This window comes from Prunus persica, chromosome G4, assembly GCF_000346465.2.
Source record: "Prunus persica cultivar Lovell chromosome G4, Prunus_persica_NCBIv2, whole genome shotgun sequence".
Taxonomy (NCBI): Eukaryota; Viridiplantae; Streptophyta; class Magnoliopsida; order Rosales; family Rosaceae; genus Prunus; species Prunus persica.
The window spans coordinates 293,200-314,842 of NC_034012.1; the positions used below are offsets into that span (position 1 = coordinate 293,200).

The following is a 21,643-nucleotide window of genomic DNA, read 5'->3' on the forward strand; positions in this document are numbered from 1 at the left end:
TCACGGCTTGCCTACATTTTCCTAATTAAGCCCACCATTCTTTCATTTCATTATCCCAAAGATCCTCAATATATATGTTCGGTACGTACCAACCTGTACTCAAACTGCTTTTTATTATTTTTCACTTTTGCCTTATCTCTTTTATCTGACAAGAGTTTGAGGAATGATAATTAATCACAGGGCAAAGCAACTTTAAAATGCTATGTGCCAAACCGAAAACACGGTTCAAGTTTGAAAAAAAAAAAGATTGAGCGCAGTAGTCAATCTGATCATGAAAGTTGAAATCCATGAAACAGAGAAGGTTCACTAGCAGAGAGGGTCTTGTTCCGAGATCTTCGCATCTAATAATTCACGCAGAATCAAATTAAGGAAGAGGGTTCTTGACTTATACGTCACTTGAGTAGATACACCAAAAATTCACAAGTGCATATGCGATATACAAACTTAGGCCAGAGGGAACTCATTATTGCATGACTACATATACTTCAAACCTCAGACCACAGGCAGCAATTTAGACATAAAATTACACATAGTATGCCAAGAAAGGGTGGCATAGACTCTTAATTTTAGGTTGGAATATTGTCTCTTATCAGTTACCGCACATGTACGTAGAAAATTGCATATATAGGGAGGCGGCAGGCAGGCAGGCATATCTTACTGCATGCTTACTAGCTAGAGTCATGCTTTATTTATTTATAGTCACATAACAGAGCAGGCATTAGGGTTCTCATCACTGAAAATCTGCGGGGAAGGGTAAGAATAATCCGAGTAGAACTTTGTTGGCCAATATTCGGTCCGCTTGATATCAACCTTGTTATCCTCTGATCCTTTGTCTTCCTCCCCTTCTTTCTTTTCTCCTTCTTTTTTCTCCTCTTCTTTCTTTTCTTCTTCCTTCTTTTCTTCTTCCTTCTTTTCTTCCTCCTTCACAATGGAAACCTGCTTTCTGGTTTTTTTATACACTTCTTCAGCAAGCTTGGCAGGATCCACCACACCTTTTACTACAACCTGATCGTTAGCGACGTCTGTTTCCACTGATTCGACACCTGCAATAACACATTATTCCTCAGCAAGATGCATATATATCTGTATATGTTCCAGTAAGATTCATACCAATAACTAGTTACTGTTAATTCTTGGATATATAAAAAAGTAACTATAGCAGCTAGCCTTATTTATAGTTGGATGTGGATTTTGTTTTTCACAAAGTTAGGGGGCCCTTTATGCACATTCAGAAAATATACCCTCGGGGCTCGGGCGTCCTGCTGTTATGTTGGAACTTGGGATGGCATTCTTACCTACCCCATCCTCCCAGGCATTAAATCCTATGACCCCTATCACTATGGGGAGTTGTTTCATTTGAATAAAATTACCATATATATAGTGGGTAAAATCATCTTTTACTTATTGAAAATTTGAAAGAGTGCATAATATTTAATGGAAGATGATATAAGATATACCTTTGATCTTTCGGATTCGCTTCTGTAAAAGTTGAGCGCATGCTTCGCAGTGCATTCGAACTGTTAATACCACTGTAACAACAGCCGGAGGCTGACAATATATATGTGGATTGAATTAATAAGTTACTGGTCAGATATATGAAATTGTACAATGAATTCCCCTCACAAATAATAATTTGATTCTTACAACAACAAGGTCAAATTTTACTAATTAAGCATCATCTCTCTCTACAATTTTGATTTCTTGGTCTAACTACTTTGTCTTCTTTCTGTAACCTGACTAGCTAAGAGACTTGGGTGTAAATACAATTTTGATTTCTCGAATGCACGCCCCAGTTTACCTAATTATATAGATATATATTATACTTGTTTAAAGTTGATGCAGTAGCAAAGCCCAAGGGGCAGGAGTAATGGTGGACATGTGATGCCAACAGACGCAGCTCCCAATGGGAGGGAGTGGGGTACATATTATATATATGATATATACAATACAAACAGATCCTGCAAATACACGACAAGCAGCAGCCTCGAAGCCAAGGCATTGCAAGTGCATGCATATGCAGATTTGTTTATGAAATCATATATACTATATACAATACAAGGAATAAATACCAACCAAAAGACAAAAGAAAAAAGAAAAAAGTTATAGGTTAATTCTAATACTTATAGGTAGGTGTGTTGTGTTGAGTTATTTTTAAAATTATTGTATTAATTTATGCCTATATATACGGGTTTTCATGTACCCGTGAGTCATGACACCCAAAATGGTGGATGGTGAATGAATGGTCAAAACCCTTAGCCTAGCAGCATAAGTCTGGTCCCTGTGGAGGAGAGGTAGCTAAAGCTAGCCCGAGTGGTGACTAGTCTTGTGAAATGTGCCTTTTCTGGTGTGGAGGAGGAGAAGGTGGTGGGGTATCATTTTGAATTGTTACTTTCATGTCAGCAGCATATAATTTAAACAGCACTCTCAAAATTCACTGTTTTAGGGAACTGTGATGTGAGTCGTGCCCATCCATACCATACCCTACTTAAAATTAATTAATTTAATCAAATTCTGTATATCATATCAGTTCCAGTAAAGGGTGATATCTGATATTAATTATACTCTAATATCGTATTATGGGTGGTAAAGTTAAAGTAAAAGAGAGGGTGAGTAAAAGCAGGTTTTGAAGAGAATTACCTCCTCTTTTTTCTCTTCCTTGTCAGCTTCTTTAACCGGTTCTTCTTTCTTCTCCTCGGGAGGTTTGGGTAAAGGTGAAATGAGCTCCACTTTCTTGCCGCTTTTCTTTTGTAATCTTTCGCACACCTTTATGGGGTCCGCCGCTTTGCCTTTCACCACCACTTTGCTTGCCTTACTGTCTGTCGTTACATCCTCCACTCCTGCACCGTCCAACCACAACCACAATTTCACCGATCACCTCCTACTCGTGTATTCTATTCTATATTTGTACACCTTTTAATTTATTTGTGATTAGTTTAGGAATGAATTATATATTTTTAAAATCTTTTCTTCAAGAAAAACGTGCTAAACATGAACTGCCCTCTCTAATAAAAAGTAGTATATCAAATTGAATTACGTATACTTTCCTAGCTCATTAGAATTCAAAATTTAAGGTTTGAATTCTATGAAAGGTAAAAATATAGAAAAAGAAACAGTTACCTTCAAAACCCTTCAAGGCTCTAGCAACTTTCCTTGCGCAAGCTTCACAATGCATATCGACCTTAAGTAGAATCTCCGGAGGCTCTTCTGGTTTCTTTTCTTCTTTCTTTTCGTCTTTGCCTTCTTTCTTCTTTTCTTCCTCCTTCTTCTCCTCTTTCTTCTCCTTTAATTGGTTTCCACACAGAAAATATTAAAAATTAATTAAATGCCATTTATACATGAAGCTACAGAAAGTAATAATGTGTAAATACTATTACACAAGAAACAGTCGGTCGAGTTTGCAGACCCAAAGAGAAGATCCATGAAATGAAAGCACGATTGAAGAAGTGGTAGATCAAGATATCAAACACACACTACTGGTGTACAAACAGTTGTATATATATATATATATATATGTTAGTGTTGGAAGAAAAGAAATACTTACTTCACCCATTTCTCTGGTGACTAAACTTGTTGTGCAATCTGCAGCTAGCACCCAAAATATAACGAAGAGTAGAGTAGAGTCAGTAGAGTAGAGTATTGTGTTCACAGTTCACTTCACTCTTTGGTTTTAATTAGCTTTCTCACTCCTCTCTCTAGCTCTTCAATCTCTCTCTCTCTCTCTCTCTCTCTCCCCCCTTTGGGGTCTTTTGGGGTGTGGTGTGGGTGGGGAAGGAAGGAAGCTAAAGGACATATAAGTTACGTGAGAATTCTACATATCTGACGTGGAATTGTTTAATGCAGACTATATTACCGTCCTTGCTGACTCAGCTTCTCCCAAATTGCCCCTGCTTTCTTTCAAAATGACTTGCATGGTGGTGGGTGTCTTCATGGTACTGTACTGTTCGTATTAAAGGCAGGGTGGGGACAAAAATCATTTTACCCGGACAAAAAAGGAAACGATGGTAATAAAAGGGTTAGCTTTGTATTGAATGTTTACATACGATATGATTTCTCATGGAAAGGTTTAACTTTAATTAAAAAGCAGAAAACCAACCTTGGACAAAAGACCAAAGCTAGCTAGCTGTCTGATTATTATACTTTATAGCTTTTGCTGTATGTTAGCTTTGAGATTGATGAGATGTTTAGACGGTCTAAAGGCTAAGGATGAGGCTTAAAGGCAAAGGATGAGGCTAAACCCTTAATTCTGATGATAAGGTAAGATTCTCCTCCTGCATTACTAGCTAACAAAAAGTTTTTCCTAACAATACTAAGACAAAGTGCAGATAAGACCTTTTTCGAATCAAATCAGTCAGATTATGGTTTTCAACAATAATCGAATGCTTAACCCACAATTATCATACCACACTCACTTTTTTCCTTAACAGGCTAGACTAATTAAGATTAATTTGGTCATGTTATTTATTTTACAAGGAAGACAAAAGAAAAAACCAATATGTGATTCCTGGGGAGGAAAAGAAAAAATAACCAAGTATATTATATATATATATATATGTGGAGCAGGGAAATAAGGCTGTCACAACTCACACAAGTCACTGACAGTATATTATTATATGTGAATACTAATAATAGTAGAGGATGGAGGGAGGGAAGCAGCCCAAGTGATTATCGTGTGGACTAAAGTCTACAGTCCAATTCAGGTTCGTTGGCCTGGGAAAGAAAGAAGAATCATATCATCAGGATCAGCATCTGGAAAGGGAAGAGGCTCTTTCGCTTTCTCTTTGCTTTGATGGTGGAATCCAGGGGGCCCATCTCAGGAAAACCACTCACTGAGAGAGAGACTGATGATGACTGGGGTCTTCTTTTTTTGTCTCTCTCTGTGAGTGTCTGTAATTTGTGGTATTGCATTGATAAACATGATCGTCTCTTGAGTTCTGACTGAGATGAGGCCGTCCATTATCCATTTCATATTATGAGTGAGCCTAGTCTAGTAAGTTAGTAACCAGCAACCAATCAAAACAAAGAAAATAAAAGAAAGGAAAAGGAGGTGAACTATTTGGAGGGTTTCTTGTCTTTACCTAACCAAGTTGGCACCCAATCAATCATACTCATTAGTACATTACACTCAATTCTATTAAATGTGTCTTATTGGCACGTAAATGTTTAGCACTTTAAGATAATGGACAGACAGCAAGTAAATGTATATATATATATATATATATATATATTTGTGTTGGATCACTAGCTGAAAAAGAAGCACTCGTACAATCAGCTCTTTATGTGATTAACGAATTAAGCGCCTAACAATCAGGAATTAATGATTGATCATTGAGCCTAGGTAAATATGCATGACTTGACGTTATTAGTAATAGGAACTGGATGATTATTAGTACGTGGCTTGTTGCTGTCTGTAATATGTGCGCCTAAGCCCAAACGTAGGCTCAACATGCACGGGAAATAAGCCATGAGAAAGTATATGGATCTGGATGGATCAAAAGCTGATTGTGATATTAGAATCCCGAAAGCAAAAGCTCGTGATAATTCACCATTCCTAAATTGACAAGTGGTGGCCGTGGTCCTTGTACTTTCTTGCAACTTGAAAGATGACTCCCCTCCCCTCGAACACACCCAACAAAAAAATAATTATTTAAAAAAAACAAGGGGAGGCCATTTAAGCCGAAACTTGACCATACAGAAACCCAATAACTCCTTCATCTACCTATATATACTAATACATGCTAAGCCCAGACTTTACAGGTTGTTGGTAGGCTCCATTACCCAATTGCCCTAGCTACGTTTGCCTTTGCCTTGGATAACATGTATGAACAACACACCAATAAACATAAATGTTCACTGAATGAAATGTGTAGTCTTATTTGTTATGATGTAACAAGTGATTAAGAACATTTATCAATGCACCTGAGATCATAAGTTTGATATATTATCCCCCACCCGATAACACTTATATGGGCTCTGTCATTCCTACTTTCAGTTTTCCTTTTGTTTACTAATGTTGGACCTGACCCAACCCAACTCTCAATGGGTTTCCCAAAGTGGGTCTCTAGTGATTGGCACAAGTTTGGGGTATGAAGTGCCCAGCCCAATTTTGGGCATGTTGAAGCTAAGGCCATTCTTCGCTGGATTATTGGTGAGAATTGTCGGCACCAGAAAAGTTTGTGAGGCATGCATGGGGCCAAAACCTGCCTAATCTTTGTCCCCACTTATCATGACTTATCACAAACACCCTCTTTACCTCTTTGGTAGGTGGAGGAGGAGGGTACATTTATTAAAGGGTCTGCTCTCTCACTAGGACTTTACCTTACGTGATAAGTTTTTCTTTGTGCACGACATCAGATGGATTGGCCTTTCGCTTCTATAGTCCCTATTGTAATAACCACCAAGCTACCAAATTCAAAACACTTCATCATATATATATATATAAATGCAGGGCATCAATTTTAAATGAATACCTTCTTCAACTGGAGAAGTCGGTAGATAGAGCAGAGTCAGCATGCACACATGTCAATCGTGATGCGTGACATGTACAAGCTTAGTTGTCTATAACTCAAACCAAGAAGGCCATTCTGCAACCACATCCATAAAGCTAGCTATGACTATGAACTATTGCTTCTCACTTTCTCATATGCTACATATACAAACAGATTGGGCCACTTCAACAAATTAGGAGAAAAAAGACGAATCGGGTTGAATCACTTGCGTGCGTATGAAATTTGGACATTTCAACGGCTCTCTGAGCAACCAGCCACAGTTTTCTCTTCTGGAGCCCACTGGTTTTGAATTTGGATCATCCATATGATATTCCTGCGTCCAGAACATTACTAGGTAGAGGACTAGATCTAAAGACAACTGGAGGAATCTCCATGTGGCATGTGGCATGTGGCATGTGGCATGTGGCATGTGCCATGTGGGGGTGCAACCGTGCAATGCAATGCAATGGTGCATCCATAATTGCACTTGAGAGACTTGACCATTATCATATATGTACCTTAGAATATAATTTTACTTTGCTTTGCTTTGAGGGTCTCATTGAAATAATGTTGGCAGGCAGAGGCAGGCAGAGGCAGTCGAAGACTACCAAACTATCTGTAAGCACTCAATTATGACTACATTAGGATGCAAACAACTTTACTTAAAATAATATTTGGAAGTTGGAAAGTTCGGAGGGTGAATCAATTATCAAAGCCAGCACATGCAATGTGCAAATACAAAAACTTGGCAACTTTTAGCGATCGAAGAAAGCCACCATCACTACCCTCATATAACGACAGCTTCAATGATCATACAATGAAATGAAATCAACCTCCAATAACTACGTGTTCAAATCCCATTGGACCTTTGTGTACGATATACATTGTGCTCACATCTTTCCACTCTTTCTTAGCAAGCACTTTGTCATAATTTATAAACTCATAATAAACATCTTGAATCAAATCAAATCTTGCTCCTCTCCTTCTCTTCCTCTCTGCTCCCTCTCCTCTTCTACCGAATTCCTCAATTTATATATATATATATATATATACAAGTTGGTCCCGTGAGTTCCAGTCCCATTCAATCATTTCAGTTGAGGTTCAGATCTGAGACGCACTCACACTGCAATGGCAGAAAAAGAAAAGGTTGGTAATCAGTCAAGTTTATGTTTTCCTCTTCTTCTTTTTGTGGTTCTGTTCAGTTAGATAAACCCAGTTGATGATTTTGCCTGGCTCAGGCGTAGCTAGCTCTTATTTAAATTTTGTGGCTACTATGTTTTTTTTTTATCTCCAAGACTCCACCGAGTTTTGTTCTTGATTTTGTCTGTTACTCATCATGATTCTTCCCTGTCAGAAGTCAGAACCTCATTCCACTTGTTTTTGTCCACAAACCACAATCTATCCATAAAGTTTCTTACTTTCTCATCTTCTTGGGCACCACAGCAGGTCCAGGAGCAGCAGCCATCTTGATTCTTGTATATAATATTATTATTTGTTTGTTTTTCAGAAATTCTTAATTGGAGTTTGTTTATTGTCCCCTAATTGTAAATGGGTTCACTTCAGGAGACGATAATGGTGCTGAAGGTGGACCTTCAGTGTCACAAATGCTATAAGAAGGTCAAAAAAGTTCTCTGCAAATTCCCTCGTGAGTCTCTCTTATCTTTTCCTTTGTATAATTCCCTCCGTGGACATAGTCACATAGACATGTTAAAACCAAAAAGAATGTAATTAAACTGAGTAAATGTGTGTGTTGTGGAATTGGATTTTGTGAACAAGAGAAATACGAGACCAGATATACGACGAGAAGCAAAACCAGGTGGTCATCAAAGTGGTATGCTGCAGTCCAGAGAAGATAAGGGACAGGATATGCTGCAAAGGTGGGGGAGCCATCAAGGGCATTGAGATCAAAGAGCCTGAGAAGCCCAAACCACCACCGCCGGCAGACAAACCCAAACAAGCACCGCCGGCAGACAAACCCAAACCACCACCGCCGGCAGACAAACCCAAACCACCACCGCCGGCAGACAAACCAAAACCACCACCGGCGGCAGACAAACCCAAACCACCACCGCCCGAAGACAAACCCAAACCACCACCGCCGGCAGACAAACCCAAACCACCGCCGGAAGACAAACCCAAACCACCGCCGGCAGACAACCCCAAACCTCCACCTCCACCTGCGCCTGTTCCTATATGCTACCCACCGCCTAACGTGAACGCGTGCTGTATGGATTGTTACCATGGGCATCCCGGTGGGCCATGCCAGACTGGCTACGGTGGAATTGCCCCATACATCCAGTATGATGGTTACTATGGAAGGCCTGTGTACGACAGTTATGGCGGTGGCAGGAGCTACAATACCAACTATTGTGTTGCCCGCTCTGACTGTTTCAGTGAAGAAAATCCCCAAGGCTGCACAGTCATGTGACTTCCCATATGGTGCACTGCGGAATATTGTTGAGGTCAAGTTCATTTGGGTTTGGAGTTTCAGGGACATAAATTAAATATATGTAAATCATCTTCAATCTTTCATTTTATGTTTAATTAGCAGCAGTCCAGTGTTAGTGTTGGTGTTGGTGTTGGTTTAGTTTATAGGAGAAGAAAAGTGATCAATAAAGTTGGTTGTTGATGGTGGTGGAGGACTAAGTCACAATCAGGTTATTATTCGTTGTACCTACATACATTACATGAAGATGAATGAAGTTGCTGCTGCTACAATTTTCAATGCAATAATAAACAAGTTTCCATTGCACAAGTTACTGCTGCACGGCATCTGCACGTGCTTTTTCTTTAATTACTTCCTAATCTGTGTTAGTTGTTCATTTCATATCATTTAAAATTTTAATCCATAAACAATGCTACTTGGATTATACTCCATAAACACCCGCATCCCAATCTCCACAAGAGGAGTGAGAGGTCCAAGGCCATTATATTTTCCCCAGTCCAATTCTGTGGGGTTAGTTTGACCCATTTCAATTGTTTATATACAATTAAAAGATATATCATTCATCATCGTTCCCAAAAGTGAGAATTATAAGAGATGAATTTAGATATGCGTGTAATGACTTCGTGAAAAGAGCTTAATATATAAAAAGGGTATACTACGATTTTCATATTTAACTGGATTGATCAGTACCTTTATATTTGTTTTTTTTTTTTCATTCCATTTTCCTAATTCTCCTTTTTGTGTTTGTCTGTTAGTTTAACCATGTTGGCTGTCTGTTCAGTTGCTCTTCTTGCTATGCTTAAAAAGAGAGACAAAAGTCAGCGAAAGCCAAAAAGCCCATAATGCTACTAGTCTAAACCAGTTCCATCTAGGCATGGTGCCCAACTCGCTTCTCCAAGTGAAGCCCATGTGGGCATGTGGCCTGCTCCTTCTTATCTTCTTCTTGTTGTGCCAACTTTATACCAAACTAAACAAGTTGAAGCAGAAAAGAAAAAAACATAGAGCATCTTGGTGAATCAGTCTCTTTGGTCCCAAACTAAACATGTTCACGGGATACGGATAAGTTTAGAGGTGGGTATCTCATTTGAATTATCCGCGTACTAACGGTTTGGTTTGATTTGGTTAAATAATTATTTTTAAATTTTAATTATTTCAATCTGATCCGTACCGAAATGTTTGGTTTGGTTAACGGAAACAAAATTCCTAACTCGACGGAAACCCGTACCGGTCCGATATTTATACTTATTTTATTATTTAAATACAAAACAATAAACCAAAGGTAAATACAATCAACATTTTGTATCACTCCTTTATCACTATTGTATCACTTCTTTATCACCATTGTATCACTGCTTTATCACCATTTTATCACTACTTTATCACCACTGTATCACTTCTTTATCACCATTGTATCACTTACCCGGGTACTGTAGCACTTTTCGGTCATAGAGGAATTTATGAACTTTCTATGTTTTCCAATTTCAACCTTTGTTTCGTTTTTTACTTATAACTTTCCAACTGTTGATCCAAATTTTATGTTCTTTATATGGTTGGATTCATCATGAAAAACTAAATAACCCAACACGGAACAAATGTCAAAATCATTTACATAAATGTAGAGAATTCAATAAAAAGAACACTCAAACGTTCAAACAACATACACAAGTGGCTCCTAGTTCATATTGAGTACATATTGAATGATATAGTAACTAAGTTATTTGATTTCATACTTGGATGAATTAGACAATTGTTGAGACCCAAAAAATTCGCGGTTGCGTCCGAATAAATTATTGGCCCAAAGCAACTCTCTATTAAGAAAAGACGTGAAGAGAAGTGCACAAAAATCCATCACATGCGAGTTACAGTTCATATGCCACGCTAAAAAAAAAAAATTGTCATGCTAGGAGTTGAGATAAAATATGCCTGAGTTACGAACCCATGCTAAAATTGAACATCGCAACCCTTCCCAAGGATGATAAAATAAACAAAACATGCCAAGTGACATACCACGCCAAGCATGAAATCGTATTTCACACACGACCACGCTACAAGCCTAAGTGGGCCCAAGTCACTCAAATGCCCAGGGCTTGCTTGAGCGGGTTGTGGTATGGATGGTAATGAATCAACATGGGGCCCATTGATGGGCCGAGAAATAAAAGGTCTCGGGTTGCTTGGGAGCCTCGAGACTCAAGCTCGTTTCTTAGGCCCAAACATGTGGGTGAGCACAAGAGAAAAAAAATAGCCCAATAGCTCAAGCAAAATGGCCCATTGACACAACCAAAAGCCCAATGTTTAACAAAAATAACCCACTTGCTCAAGGAGCCACATGGGCCCATACAAAATCCCAAAATAAGCCACAAAAAACCTCAGCCTTTTGCTAGAAAATAGAAGCCACGTAGAGAAAGTCTGCAGGATCATTGAACAAAGCTGCTAGGAGGTTCCAGCACGTGGAGGGAGCAAGTTTCAAAGCCAAAATATCCAAGGAACCAGGGGGTATTAGCAAAGAGAAAAAAGCACCCTTCGAACCAGCATATATATCCCAGCTCCTTTCCTCATCAAACTGAGCCATGGAAAAAAGGGGAAGAAAGCGATAAAACCGATGGTTGGGAATAGAAGTCTCCCATAGAGACAGCTGCGGGAAAATGAGGCCTTGAGCTCCAAACTCTGATCTGGTGCAAATAGACAGAATGGATTTCATTAAGAAGGGAAACGTCAAGGAAGGAGATGAGAAAGGAAGGGAAAAGCTTGGCCAAAATGGGTAGAAGCCATTAAGATTTCTTGGGAAGTGATGGTTTCTAGCGGCTATAAAATGAGGTTTCTTCCACCCAACAAAACTCAACAAAAAAGCCTACGCCTAGAGAGCAAGCTTTCTCTCTAACTTGCAAAAACCCAGCAATTTCGTGCACTGTTCACCCTCTTCTCCATTCCTTTCTTCTGGCAGACAGAGTATCTGTCAAACTGCCGGAAGAGCATTGTTCTTCATTTTTCTTTTTCTAGCCAAATCTCTCCTTTCTCACCTTAACACTTCCCTTTTTCCCCCCTCAGAAAGCCTAAATTTCCCATAAGTGCTAAACTCATGTTGATTTTGCTTCCATGCCACATGTCTCTCATGCCAAGCTCAAAAGTTTACCTGTAAGCATGCAAAAATTACTTGTAAGCTGTCATTATTTTGGTTGGTGAAGGTAACCAAAATACTTCCTAAGGCTTCGCTGCCCTTTCGAAGTATTTTCAGGACTTAATTTTCGAATTCAGACAAGGGGGATAATTCCATCAGTCTGCCATTTACGGCAGCCCAGCCCATTTATAGTCGCCGGAAGAAAAAGTCCCCTACAACTATTAGGTTTTTATATTTTACAAGGATAATTTGGTGTATTTGTTCAAGAACTTATGTTATGTGATAGTATTATAAATTGTATTTTTATTAGTATGTTTCATTATGGTACTACAGGCGTACCGCCCAATCCGAATCGAATATTAGGTTAACCGATCCGAAGTCTTTGGTTTGGTTAACGAAAGAGAAAATGGTCTACCGAAGTCTTTGGTTTGGTTAACAGAAGAGCCTTATATCATTCGGAACCGATCCGCGCCCAGGCCTAGATAAGTTTGTTCCCAGTGAAATATTGGAAGCACCGCGTACTCATAGCAAATAGGAATTCCTCCTATCCTATCTCCTGGAATGCACTACTCACAGACAATGTGAGCAAAACACAGGGATAAATGGCTTATCATTTATGCTCTTCACCCTTTACTCTCTTCCATAACTAAATTGCCGCAAAACTTTTTTTGTATTGTATCTCTTTTGTCCCCTCCGAACACTAAATCCAACTCTCGTAGCATAATTGTTGTGGAGATTATAAGCTTCCTCTTCAATGGACACAACCCTTCCAAGCAAATCTTCATCAATATTTTATACACGGTTAACAATCATTAGATCTTTTTCTCTTACGTTTTCTTCGTCACTTTCAACATCAATGAATACTGCCCACAACATCATCTTATCAAACATAGAAATAATAATAATAAATATATATAAAAAAGAGGAACAACCTGTATAACCTGCAACTAGGCTTGGGCTCGGTTTGGGTTGGTTTGGTTTTGGGCTCAACCCGAACACCGACCCGTAGGTTTCGGTTTGGCTATTTTGAAAACCGAAACCAAACCATAATTGATGAAAACCGACCACTTCAGTTAACCGGACTTGGTGGTTGGTTTGGTTCGGTTTCAGTTTTTTGGCTTTCTTAGAGAGAGAGAGAGAGAGAGAGAGAGAGGAAGGAAAAAAAAAAGAGGGAGAGATGAAGAAGAAGAAGAAGAAGAAAAGAGAGAGAAGAAGAAGAATGAAAAAAGAAGAAGAGGGAGACAGGGAGAGGGAGTGAAGACAGACATAAGAAGAAGGAGAAAAAAAAAATAGAGAGAAAGGGACTGATGAAGACAAGACAAACGGAGAGATTGAGAGAGAAGAAAAAGAAAAGATTGGAACTATGTATTATATATATATATATATTTCTTATAATAATATTTTTTTAATATCTTCGGGTTTGTTTGGTTAAACCGTGGTTTTGAATATTGCAAACCATACACCAAATTATATATTTCGGTTTGGTTTGGATTCAAACCGATGACAAAAAAAGATTGAAAAAAAACCAAACCAACCCCAACCATCGATTTGGTTTGGGAGGTTTGACTGAATTACCGGTTTGAATGCCTAGCCCTACCTGCAACAATCGAAGAAAAAAAAACTGCAGCAATAGACTTAAAAAAAAAAACTACAGCAATCGACAAAAAAAAACTGCAACAATTGACAAATAAAAGTACTATTGCATAACACAGATCGAGGATGGTTGTTTACCTCTATCCATAGCTGCAAACGTCGTCCTTTTTTCCAGAATAGTGGGGCTTTTATTTCTTAAAACAAAAACAAAAAAAGAAAAAAAAAAGGTTGATTAGCTGTCTCTTAAAAGACATCCACGCTACATATCATTATGCAATTGATGCGTACTACCATCTAACAGTGCCACGTGATAATTTCTCTTCCCTTTGTAGAATTATTGATGAGAATTGTCTGCACCAGAAAAGTTTGTGAGGCATGCATGGAACCTGCCTAATCTTTGTCCCCACTTATTATGACTAATTACAAACACCCTCTTTGCCTCTTTACTAGGTAGAGGACTAGGTCTAAAGACAACTGGAGGAATCTCCACGTGGCATGTATGTACTTGAGAGACTTGACCATTATCATATATGTACTACCTTAGAAGATAATTTTACTTTGCTTTGAGGGTGTCATTGAAATAATGTTGGCAGGCAGAGGCAGGCCAAACTGTCTGTAAGCACTCAATTATGATTAGATTAGGATGCAAATAACTCTACTTAAAATAACATTTGGAAGTTGGAAAGTTCGGAGGGAGAATGAAAGCCAGCACATGCAAATACAAAACTCGGCAACTTTTAGCGATCGAAGAAAAGCCACCATCACTATTTTCCGAACCTCATATAACGACAGCTTTAATGATCATACCATGAAATGAAATCAACCTCCAATAACCACGTGTTCGCATCCCATTGGACCTTTGTGTACGAAATACATTGTGCTCACATCTTTCCACTCTTTCTTTGCAAGCACTTTCTCATAATTTATAAACTCATAATAAACATCTTGAATCAAATCAAATCTTGCTCCCGTGAGTTCCAGTCCCATTCAATCATTTCAGTTGAGGTTCAGATCTGAGACATGGCAGAAAAAGAAAAGGTTGGTAATTGGTCCAGGAGCAGCAGCCATCTTGATTCTTGTATATAATATTATTATTTGTTTGTTTTTTCTGAAATTCTTAATTGTAGTTTGCTTATTGTCCCCTAATTGTAAATGGGTTCACTTCAGGAGACGATAATGGTGCTGAAGGTGGACCTTCAGTGTCACAAATGCTATATGAAGGTCAAAAAAGTTCTCTGCAAAATCCCTCGTGAGTCTCTCTATCTTTCCTTTGTATAATTCCCTCCATAGACATGTTAAAACCAAAAAGAATGTAATTAAACTGAGTAAATGTGTGTGTTGTGGAATTGGATTTTGTGAACAAGAGAAATACAAGACCAGATATACGACGAGAAGCAAAACCAGGTGGTCATCAAAGTGGTATGCTGCAGTCCAGAGAAGATAAGGGACAGGATACGCTGCAAAGGTGGGGGAGCCATCAAGTGCATTCAGATCAAAGAGAAACCCAAGGAGGAGAAACCCAAGGAGGAGAAGCCCAAGGAGGAGAAACCCAAGGAGGAGAAGCCTAAAACTCCCTCACCAAACCGTGGGCCTCCGTGTGTTCGTGTAGGCGGTTACCCAGTGAACGGGAACGCGTGCTGTATGGATTGTTACCATGGGCATCCTGGTGGGCCATGCCAGACTGGCTATGGCGGAGTAGCCCTATACATTCAGTATGATGGTTACTATGGAAGGCCTGTGTGCGGCAGTTATGGCGGTGGCAGGAGCTACAATACTAACTATTGTGTTGCCCGCTCTGACTGTTTCAGTGAAGAAAATCCCCAAGGCTGCACAGTCATGTGACTTCCCATATGGTGCACTGCGGAATATTGTTGAGGTCAAGTTCATTTGGGTTTGGAGTTTCAGGGACATAAATTAAATATATGTAAATCATCTTCAATCTTGAGTCATTTTATGTTTAATTAGCAGCAGTCCAGTGTCGGTGTTGGTTTAGTTTATAGGAGAAAAAAAGTGATCAATAAAGTTGGTTGTTGACGGTGGTGGTGGTGGTGGTGGTGGAGGATTAAGTCACAATCAGGTTATTATTCGTTGTACCTACCTACATTACATGAAGATGAATGAAGTTGCTGCTGCTACAATTATCAATGCAATAATATTAATAAACAAGTTTCCATTGCACAACTGCTGCACTGCATCTGCACATGCTTTTTCTTTAATTACTTCCTAATGTGTGTTAGTTGTTCATTTCATATCATTTAAAATTTTAATCCATAAACAATGCTACTTGGATCATATTTTCCCCAGTCCAATTCTGTGCGGTTAGTTTGACCCATTTCAATTGTTTATATACAACTAAGAGATATATCATTCATCATCGTGTTTGAAAGTAGAGGTGTCAAATGGGACGGGCCAGTCCAATACCGCACGAGCCTAGCCCGTTTAAATGAGGCACGGCACGGCACGAGCACGAATATTAATGGGCCGTGCTCGGCACGGCACGAAAACTTGGGGCGGGCCGTGATCAAAAAATGAGGTCCAAGCACGCCACGAGCCCAAGCACGGCCCACTTAACATTTTTTTCTTTCTCAAAAGTCAAAATGCAATAATTTGACATCTAATGTCATTGTTTATATGTTTTTAAAAAAAAATCATAAATATATATTTGATGTCTTTAATTTTAGGGAAATTACTTAGGTCCTTAATTAATTAAACATATCAACTATAAATTAATTAAACAACATTGGACTTGATATCTAATAAGTACATATGACATATACGTTTCTCTTATAATCAAAGCAAGATATTTTTTCACTTATAAAATAATAAGTTGTTTAAAGATGAAAAGTTGAAGTGGACTTTGTGGAATTGGACACTTTTTGCCCTCCGCCATTTTATATTGTTTGGATGTTTGATTGATTAATGTTTTCAAATAGTTCATCATTTCTTATCTTTAATTATATTTTTAATGTTTATAATTTGAATTATCTAGTGAAAAAAATAATTCAAGTGAAAAAAATTCAAATTAAATGGATTGGTTCTTGGGCCCGATATGGCACGAGCACATGAGCACGGGTACGGCACGAGTCCGGCCCAACCCGTTTCAATATGGACATGGGCTTTGGGCCGGGCCGGGATAAATGATTTTACTAAATGGGCCGGCGCGGCACAGCCTGATAAATTAAATGAGTCGGCCCGATACGGCCCGTTTGACACCTCTATTTGAAAGTGAGAATTATAAGAGATCAATTTAGAAATGTGTGTAATGCCTTTGTCTGTTAGTTTAACCATGTTGGCTGTCTGTTCAGTTGCTCTTCTTGCTATGCTTAAAAAAAGAGAAACAAAAGTCAGCGAAAGCTACAAACCCCATAATGCTACTAGTTTAAGGTCCAGTTTGGGATTGCTGTTATTTTTTTAAAAAGTTAATTTTACTGTGCTTTGAAATTAATTAGCTGTAAAGTAAAGCAGCTGTATGTTTAATAAACAATATTTTTAAAATACTGTTAATACAAAAAGCAGTGTCAAAATCAGTTCCATCTAGGCATGGTGCCCAACTTGCTTCTCCAGGTGAAGCCCATGTGGGCATGTGGCCTGCTCCTTCCATCTTATCTTCTTCTTGTTATGGCAACCAAAACCAATATAATTTTTATTGGACCAACTTTATACCAAACAAAACAAGTTGAAGCAGAAAAGAAAAAAACATAGAGCAGCTTGGTGAATCAGTCTCTTTAGGTCCCAAACTAAACGTGTTCACGGGATACGGATAAGTTTGTTCCCAGTGAAATATTGGAAGCGCCGCATACTCGTTGTAAATAGGAATTCCTCCTATCCTATCTCCTGGAATGCACTACTCACAGACAGTGTGAGCAAAACACAGAGGGATAAATGGCTTATCATTTATGCTCTTCACCCTCTTCTCTCTTCCCTAACCGCCAAACTCCCTCCCATTCTCTCCCTTCCCCAAGAGGTTTCCGACTGGGAAGCTCTGGTCTTCGCACTCTGAAACTCAGTTTTCCTTCACTCCACGCAAGAACCTCTCTTCAAATAAACCATGTTTCTTTACAAGAACCAGTTGCACAAGAAACCCAGACCCCCACCAATGTTCCAGAAGTTGAAAGCCCTCAACGCCAAAATAGAAATTCTGGGTCTTTGTCCAAAAGCTATATCTGGGTCAACCCCAGCAGCCCCAGAGCTTCGCAGCTCAGGCAGAAATCCTACGATTCCAGGTATGCTTCTTTAGTCAAAGTAGCCGAGTATTTGAACTCTTGCAGTCCAAGTGAAAATGATGTTTTTGAAGCTTTAAAGGGTTTAGGTGATAGAATCTTGGAACAAGACGCAGTGGTTGTGCTTAATAATATGACCAATCCAGAAAATGCGTTGCTTGCGCTCAAGTACTTTCAGCAGAATTTGAAACCAAAGAGGGAGGTGATTCTGTACAATGTCACTTTGAAAGTGTGTAGGAAGGGTAAGGATTTGGATAGGGCGGAGAAGCTGTTTGATGAATTACTCAAGAGAGGTGTTCAACCTGATAATGTTACCTTTTCTACTATGATTAGTTGTGCTAGGATGTCCTCTTTGCCTGATAAGGCTGTGGAGTGGTTTGAGAAGATGCCCAGTTTTGGGTGTAATCCGGATGATGTTACCTATTCGGCTATGATTGACGCCTATGGGCGTTCCGGTAAGGTTGACATGGCTTTCAGTTTGTATGACCGAGCCAGGACATCGAAATGGCGCATTGATCCAGTGACGTTTTCAACATTGATCAAAATTCACGGGCAGTCCGGGAATTTTGATGGGTGCTTGAATGTGTATGAGGAAATGAAAGCTATAGGGGCTAAGCCAAACCTGGTTATTTATAACACTTTGTTGGATGCTATGGGAAGAGCTAAAAGGCCTTGGCAGGCCAAGAAAATTTACCGAGAGATGATCAACAAGGAGTTTTCACCAAATTGGGTAACCTATGCAGCTCTTTTAAGGGCCTATGGTAGAGCACGCTACGGTGATGATGCTCTTAACGTTTATCGAGAGATGAAGGAGAAGGGAATGGAGTTGAATGTAATTCTTTATAATACCCTTTTAGCTATGTGTGCTGATGTTGGTTACGCTGACGAAGCTGTTGAGATTTTTAAAGACATGAAGAGTTCCGAAACTTGGAAGCCCGACAGTTGGACATTTTCATCCATGATTACCATATATTCATGTAGCGGGAAAGTCACAGAGGCAGAGACAATGTTAAATGAGATGTTGGAAGCTGGTTTTCAGCCTAATATCTTTATTTTGACATCACTCATCCAATGCTATGGGAAGGCAAAGCGTACAGATGATGTTGTCAGGATATTCAATCAACTCCTAGAATTGGGCATAACGCCAGATGAGCGCTTCTGTGGTTGTCTCCTGAATGTGATGACTCAAACACCGAAGGAAGAACTTTGTAAGCTTGCCAATTGCATTGAGAGGGCTGATGAAAAGCTTGGGTATGTGGTAAGACTTTTGGTAGAGAAGCAAGACAACAGTGTTAACTTTAAGAAGGAAGCATCAGAACTTTTTAATTCAATTGGTTCTGATGTAAAGAAGGCTTACTGCAATTGCTTGATTGATCTTTGTGTGAACCTCGATCTCTTGGAGAGAGCCTGTGAGCTACTAGACTTGGGGCTTACACTTCAGATATACATAGATATACAGTCAAGGTCTCAGACCCAGTGGTCTCTGTATCTCAAGGGTCTCTCTCTTGGGGCAGCTCTGACTGCATTACATGTTTGGATTAATGACTTGTCTCGGGTATTAGAATCTGGTGAGGAGCTTCCGCCATTGCTAGGAATTAATACCGGACATGGGAAACATAAGTATTCAGACAAAGGTCTTGCGAGTGTATTTGAATCACATTTGAAGGAATTAAATGCGCCATTCCATGAGGCCCCAGACAAGGCTGGCTGGTTTTTGACGACAAAGGTTGCAGTCAAGTCATGGTTGGAGTCTAGAAGTTCATCGGAATTAGTTGCTGCTTAGGTGTTGGGCTCTTTAGTTTACTGAGAAAGCTTGTCACACTGATATGTAATGTCAAGAACTGGTATGTGCTGCTTCTCAATTTTCTATTTATATTGTTTTTGGAATTTCCTCTCTTGGCGTAGAGAACATTTTTGTACCATTAGATCTCAACCATCCATTAGTCTTATAGAATTAATGAAGTTCTCAAAATCCTTGCATCTACTCAGCGGTAATGTACCTATTTATGCGCTTTGATTTTGTTGAGTAACATTATCAGTAAGATCCTGTTAAATCTGGTTGGATGAAGTCTAAGATTTGGAAGTAGTGGAAAAAGACCCGTTTGTATGTTAAGAAAGGTTTCCAAATTCACTTTGATAAATGCCTTTTGGAAGTTATTGTATGTAACATGGGAATAACAGGAGGTACAAAACAAGTGCATTGTTCTGTTGTCTTGTTACCATCCAACCTATTGCACACGCCAATTGGCACTGTTACCTTAGCTTAGATACTTGCATTCTGGGGCTTAGTTCTTCTATTGTCATTCTTGAGATACAGGGCATGCTATTTGCCTGGGAGATGTAGAAAGTTTGTCCGCTACATCTCTTCTGGTTGAAACTGAGGGGCCAAAGCTATTATAATGCTCTTGGCAGTTGACTCAGGTTTCCTATGTGATTTTAGGCCTCATTGACATTTATTTGGCAGTTGACGGTTAAGTTCAATATTAAACAATAGTTGTAATGCAAGAGGTCGAATCGGCCATGAAAAATATGTACGAACAGTCAAATTCCCAATTGCATAACACTAAGCCCCAATATCTGAGGACTAAAGCAACTTAAACGGAAGTATGTTAATACACATAAAAAATTAAAGTAAAACGTGTTTGACTTCATCTGGCAATTCTATATTGGAGTTGACTTTTGACATTGTAATAGAATTATTCCGTTGAGGCTGTGCTACAATTTACAAATACAATGAACTATCCACAGACCATTGACTTGGAGGTATTTATTTAGATGTTATCATAATGCTGGGAGTGCTTGTTAAAGTTTTAGACCCACACCACTAGTTGATTTTGCAAAAGAAAATACCAATATCACACATATTGGGAGAGTAAAAGCTTATAAATTAATTAAAGAAAAATGCTTCATGGCTTGCACATCGAACTGCCTCCCACAGTCCCATGTGAAATTATCAAAGCCAAACACTATAAAAACGATGGAGTCTTTGTTCATTTGTATTGCTCTGCGCACCATGGGAAACTGCTTACATGTTCTGTGCCATCCCCCTCGAGAGAAGATTAAAGTAGTAATCTTTAAGGGTGGAGTACTAGAATTCAAAGCCTCGACACCGATCGAAGAAATCACATCTGGCCCTTACATTGGCTATAAGCTGGTACACCACGTCCGGCCGTATACGCCATTGCCACCCAACACCAAGCTAGAACAAGGGGAAGTTTACCATCTTGTGCCAAACCTTGCAAGTCTTGGTAAGCCCTTGGTTCCTTCAAAAATAGTTCACCAAGAAAGCTGCAAGAGACAGAAGATTAAGATTGTGGTGACTAGGGAACAGTTGGAGTTGTTGTTGAAGAGCGCAAACAAGTTCCGGTCGCCTAAAGAAATTGGTGTTCAATTGTCAGGGAGGTCTGGGTTAGAAGGGTCTCCAAAATGGCGGCCTTCTTTGGCCATCATTCCGGAGGTGCACAGTTTTTGAATGGCAGGATTTTTGGTTTTTATATATCTTCCCTTTACCGCCATGGTAATTGTACATTTCAAAGGATATTTAGAGTAGATGTTCTAGGTAACCAGAAGAGGGTATTCATGTTTTAGTATTAATCCTTGTTTTGGTTCCAATTAGTTCCTCATGCAGAAGGTGATTATATCACAATGTGAAGAACTGCTTTCAAGACTACATGTTGTTGCTAATGTGCCATCGTACTGCATTCTTTCTTGTATGATGTGTTGGGATTGGAAAAACCCATTCCTCAATATATGATTCCCATCTTGTTAAAATGCATTCTTCACT

General features: G+C 39.2%; 4 protein-coding genes across 5 annotated transcripts; 3 read left to right on the forward strand and 1 right to left on the reverse strand.

Annotated features, from left to right (window-relative positions):
• Positions 341 to 3,768, reverse strand: LOC18778161 (heavy metal-associated isoprenylated plant protein 7). The gene is made up of 5 exons (XM_007211751.2): positions 3,542 to 3,768; positions 3,118 to 3,280; positions 2,638 to 2,837; positions 1,458 to 1,548; positions 341 to 1,043 (listed from the first exon to the last, which is right to left on the reverse strand). Exons 1-5 carry the CDS (start codon positions 3,548 to 3,550, stop codon positions 700 to 702), a joined length of 807 nt encoding a protein of 268 aa, XP_007211813.1. The 5' UTR covers positions 3,551 to 3,768; the 3' UTR covers positions 341 to 699.
• LOC18778596 (leucine-rich repeat extensin-like protein 3) lies at positions 7,399 to 9,243 on the forward strand. 2 transcript variants are annotated; one of them, XM_007211848.2, is made up of 3 exons: positions 7,399 to 7,631; positions 8,049 to 8,130; positions 8,264 to 9,243. In XM_007211848.2, exons 1-3 carry the CDS (start codon positions 7,614 to 7,616, stop codon positions 8,911 to 8,913), a joined length of 750 nt encoding a protein of 249 aa, XP_007211910.1. In that variant the 5' UTR covers positions 7,399 to 7,613; the 3' UTR covers positions 8,914 to 9,243. The 2 variants fall into 2 exon arrangements, with proteins under 2 accessions (XP_007211910.1, XP_020417495.1); XM_020561906.1 differs by lacking the exon at positions 7,399 to 7,631 and adding an exon at positions 7,672 to 7,960.
• Positions 14,561 to 15,789, forward strand: LOC18778692 (protein PYRICULARIA ORYZAE RESISTANCE 21). The gene is made up of 3 exons (XM_007212341.2): positions 14,561 to 14,677; positions 14,807 to 14,888; positions 15,006 to 15,789. Exons 1-3 carry the CDS (start codon positions 14,660 to 14,662, stop codon positions 15,479 to 15,481), a joined length of 576 nt encoding a protein of 191 aa, XP_007212403.2. The 5' UTR covers positions 14,561 to 14,659; the 3' UTR covers positions 15,482 to 15,789.
• Positions 17,301 to 19,986, forward strand: LOC18779153 (pentatricopeptide repeat-containing protein At4g16390, chloroplastic). The gene has a single exon (XM_007213556.2). It carries the CDS (start codon positions 17,522 to 17,524, stop codon positions 19,640 to 19,642), a length of 2,121 nt encoding a protein of 706 aa, XP_007213618.1. The 5' UTR covers positions 17,301 to 17,521; the 3' UTR covers positions 19,643 to 19,986.

Coding starts and splice junctions, on each gene's coding strand:
- LOC18778161 (XM_007211751.2), bottom strand. Junction 2,838..3,117: donor AGCCTTGAAGGGTTTTGAAG/GTAACTGTTTCT, acceptor TGGACGGTGCAG/GAGTGGAGGATGTAACGACA. Junction 1,549..2,637: donor AGGAAGAGAAAAAAGAGGAG/GTAATTCTCTTC, acceptor ATATATTGTCAG/CCTCCGGCTGTTGTTACAGT.
- LOC18778596 (XM_007211848.2), top strand. Junction 8,131..8,263: donor AGTTCTCTGCAAATTCCCTC/GTGAGTCTCTCT, acceptor TGTGAACAAGAG/AAATACGAGACCAGATATAC.
- LOC18778692 (XM_007212341.2), top strand. Junction 14,889..15,005: donor AGTTCTCTGCAAAATCCCTC/GTGAGTCTCTCT, acceptor TGTGAACAAGAG/AAATACAAGACCAGATATAC.
- LOC18779153 (XM_007213556.2), top strand. CDS start 17,522: ATGGCTTATCATTTATGCTCTTCACCCTCTTCTCTCTTCCCTAACCGC.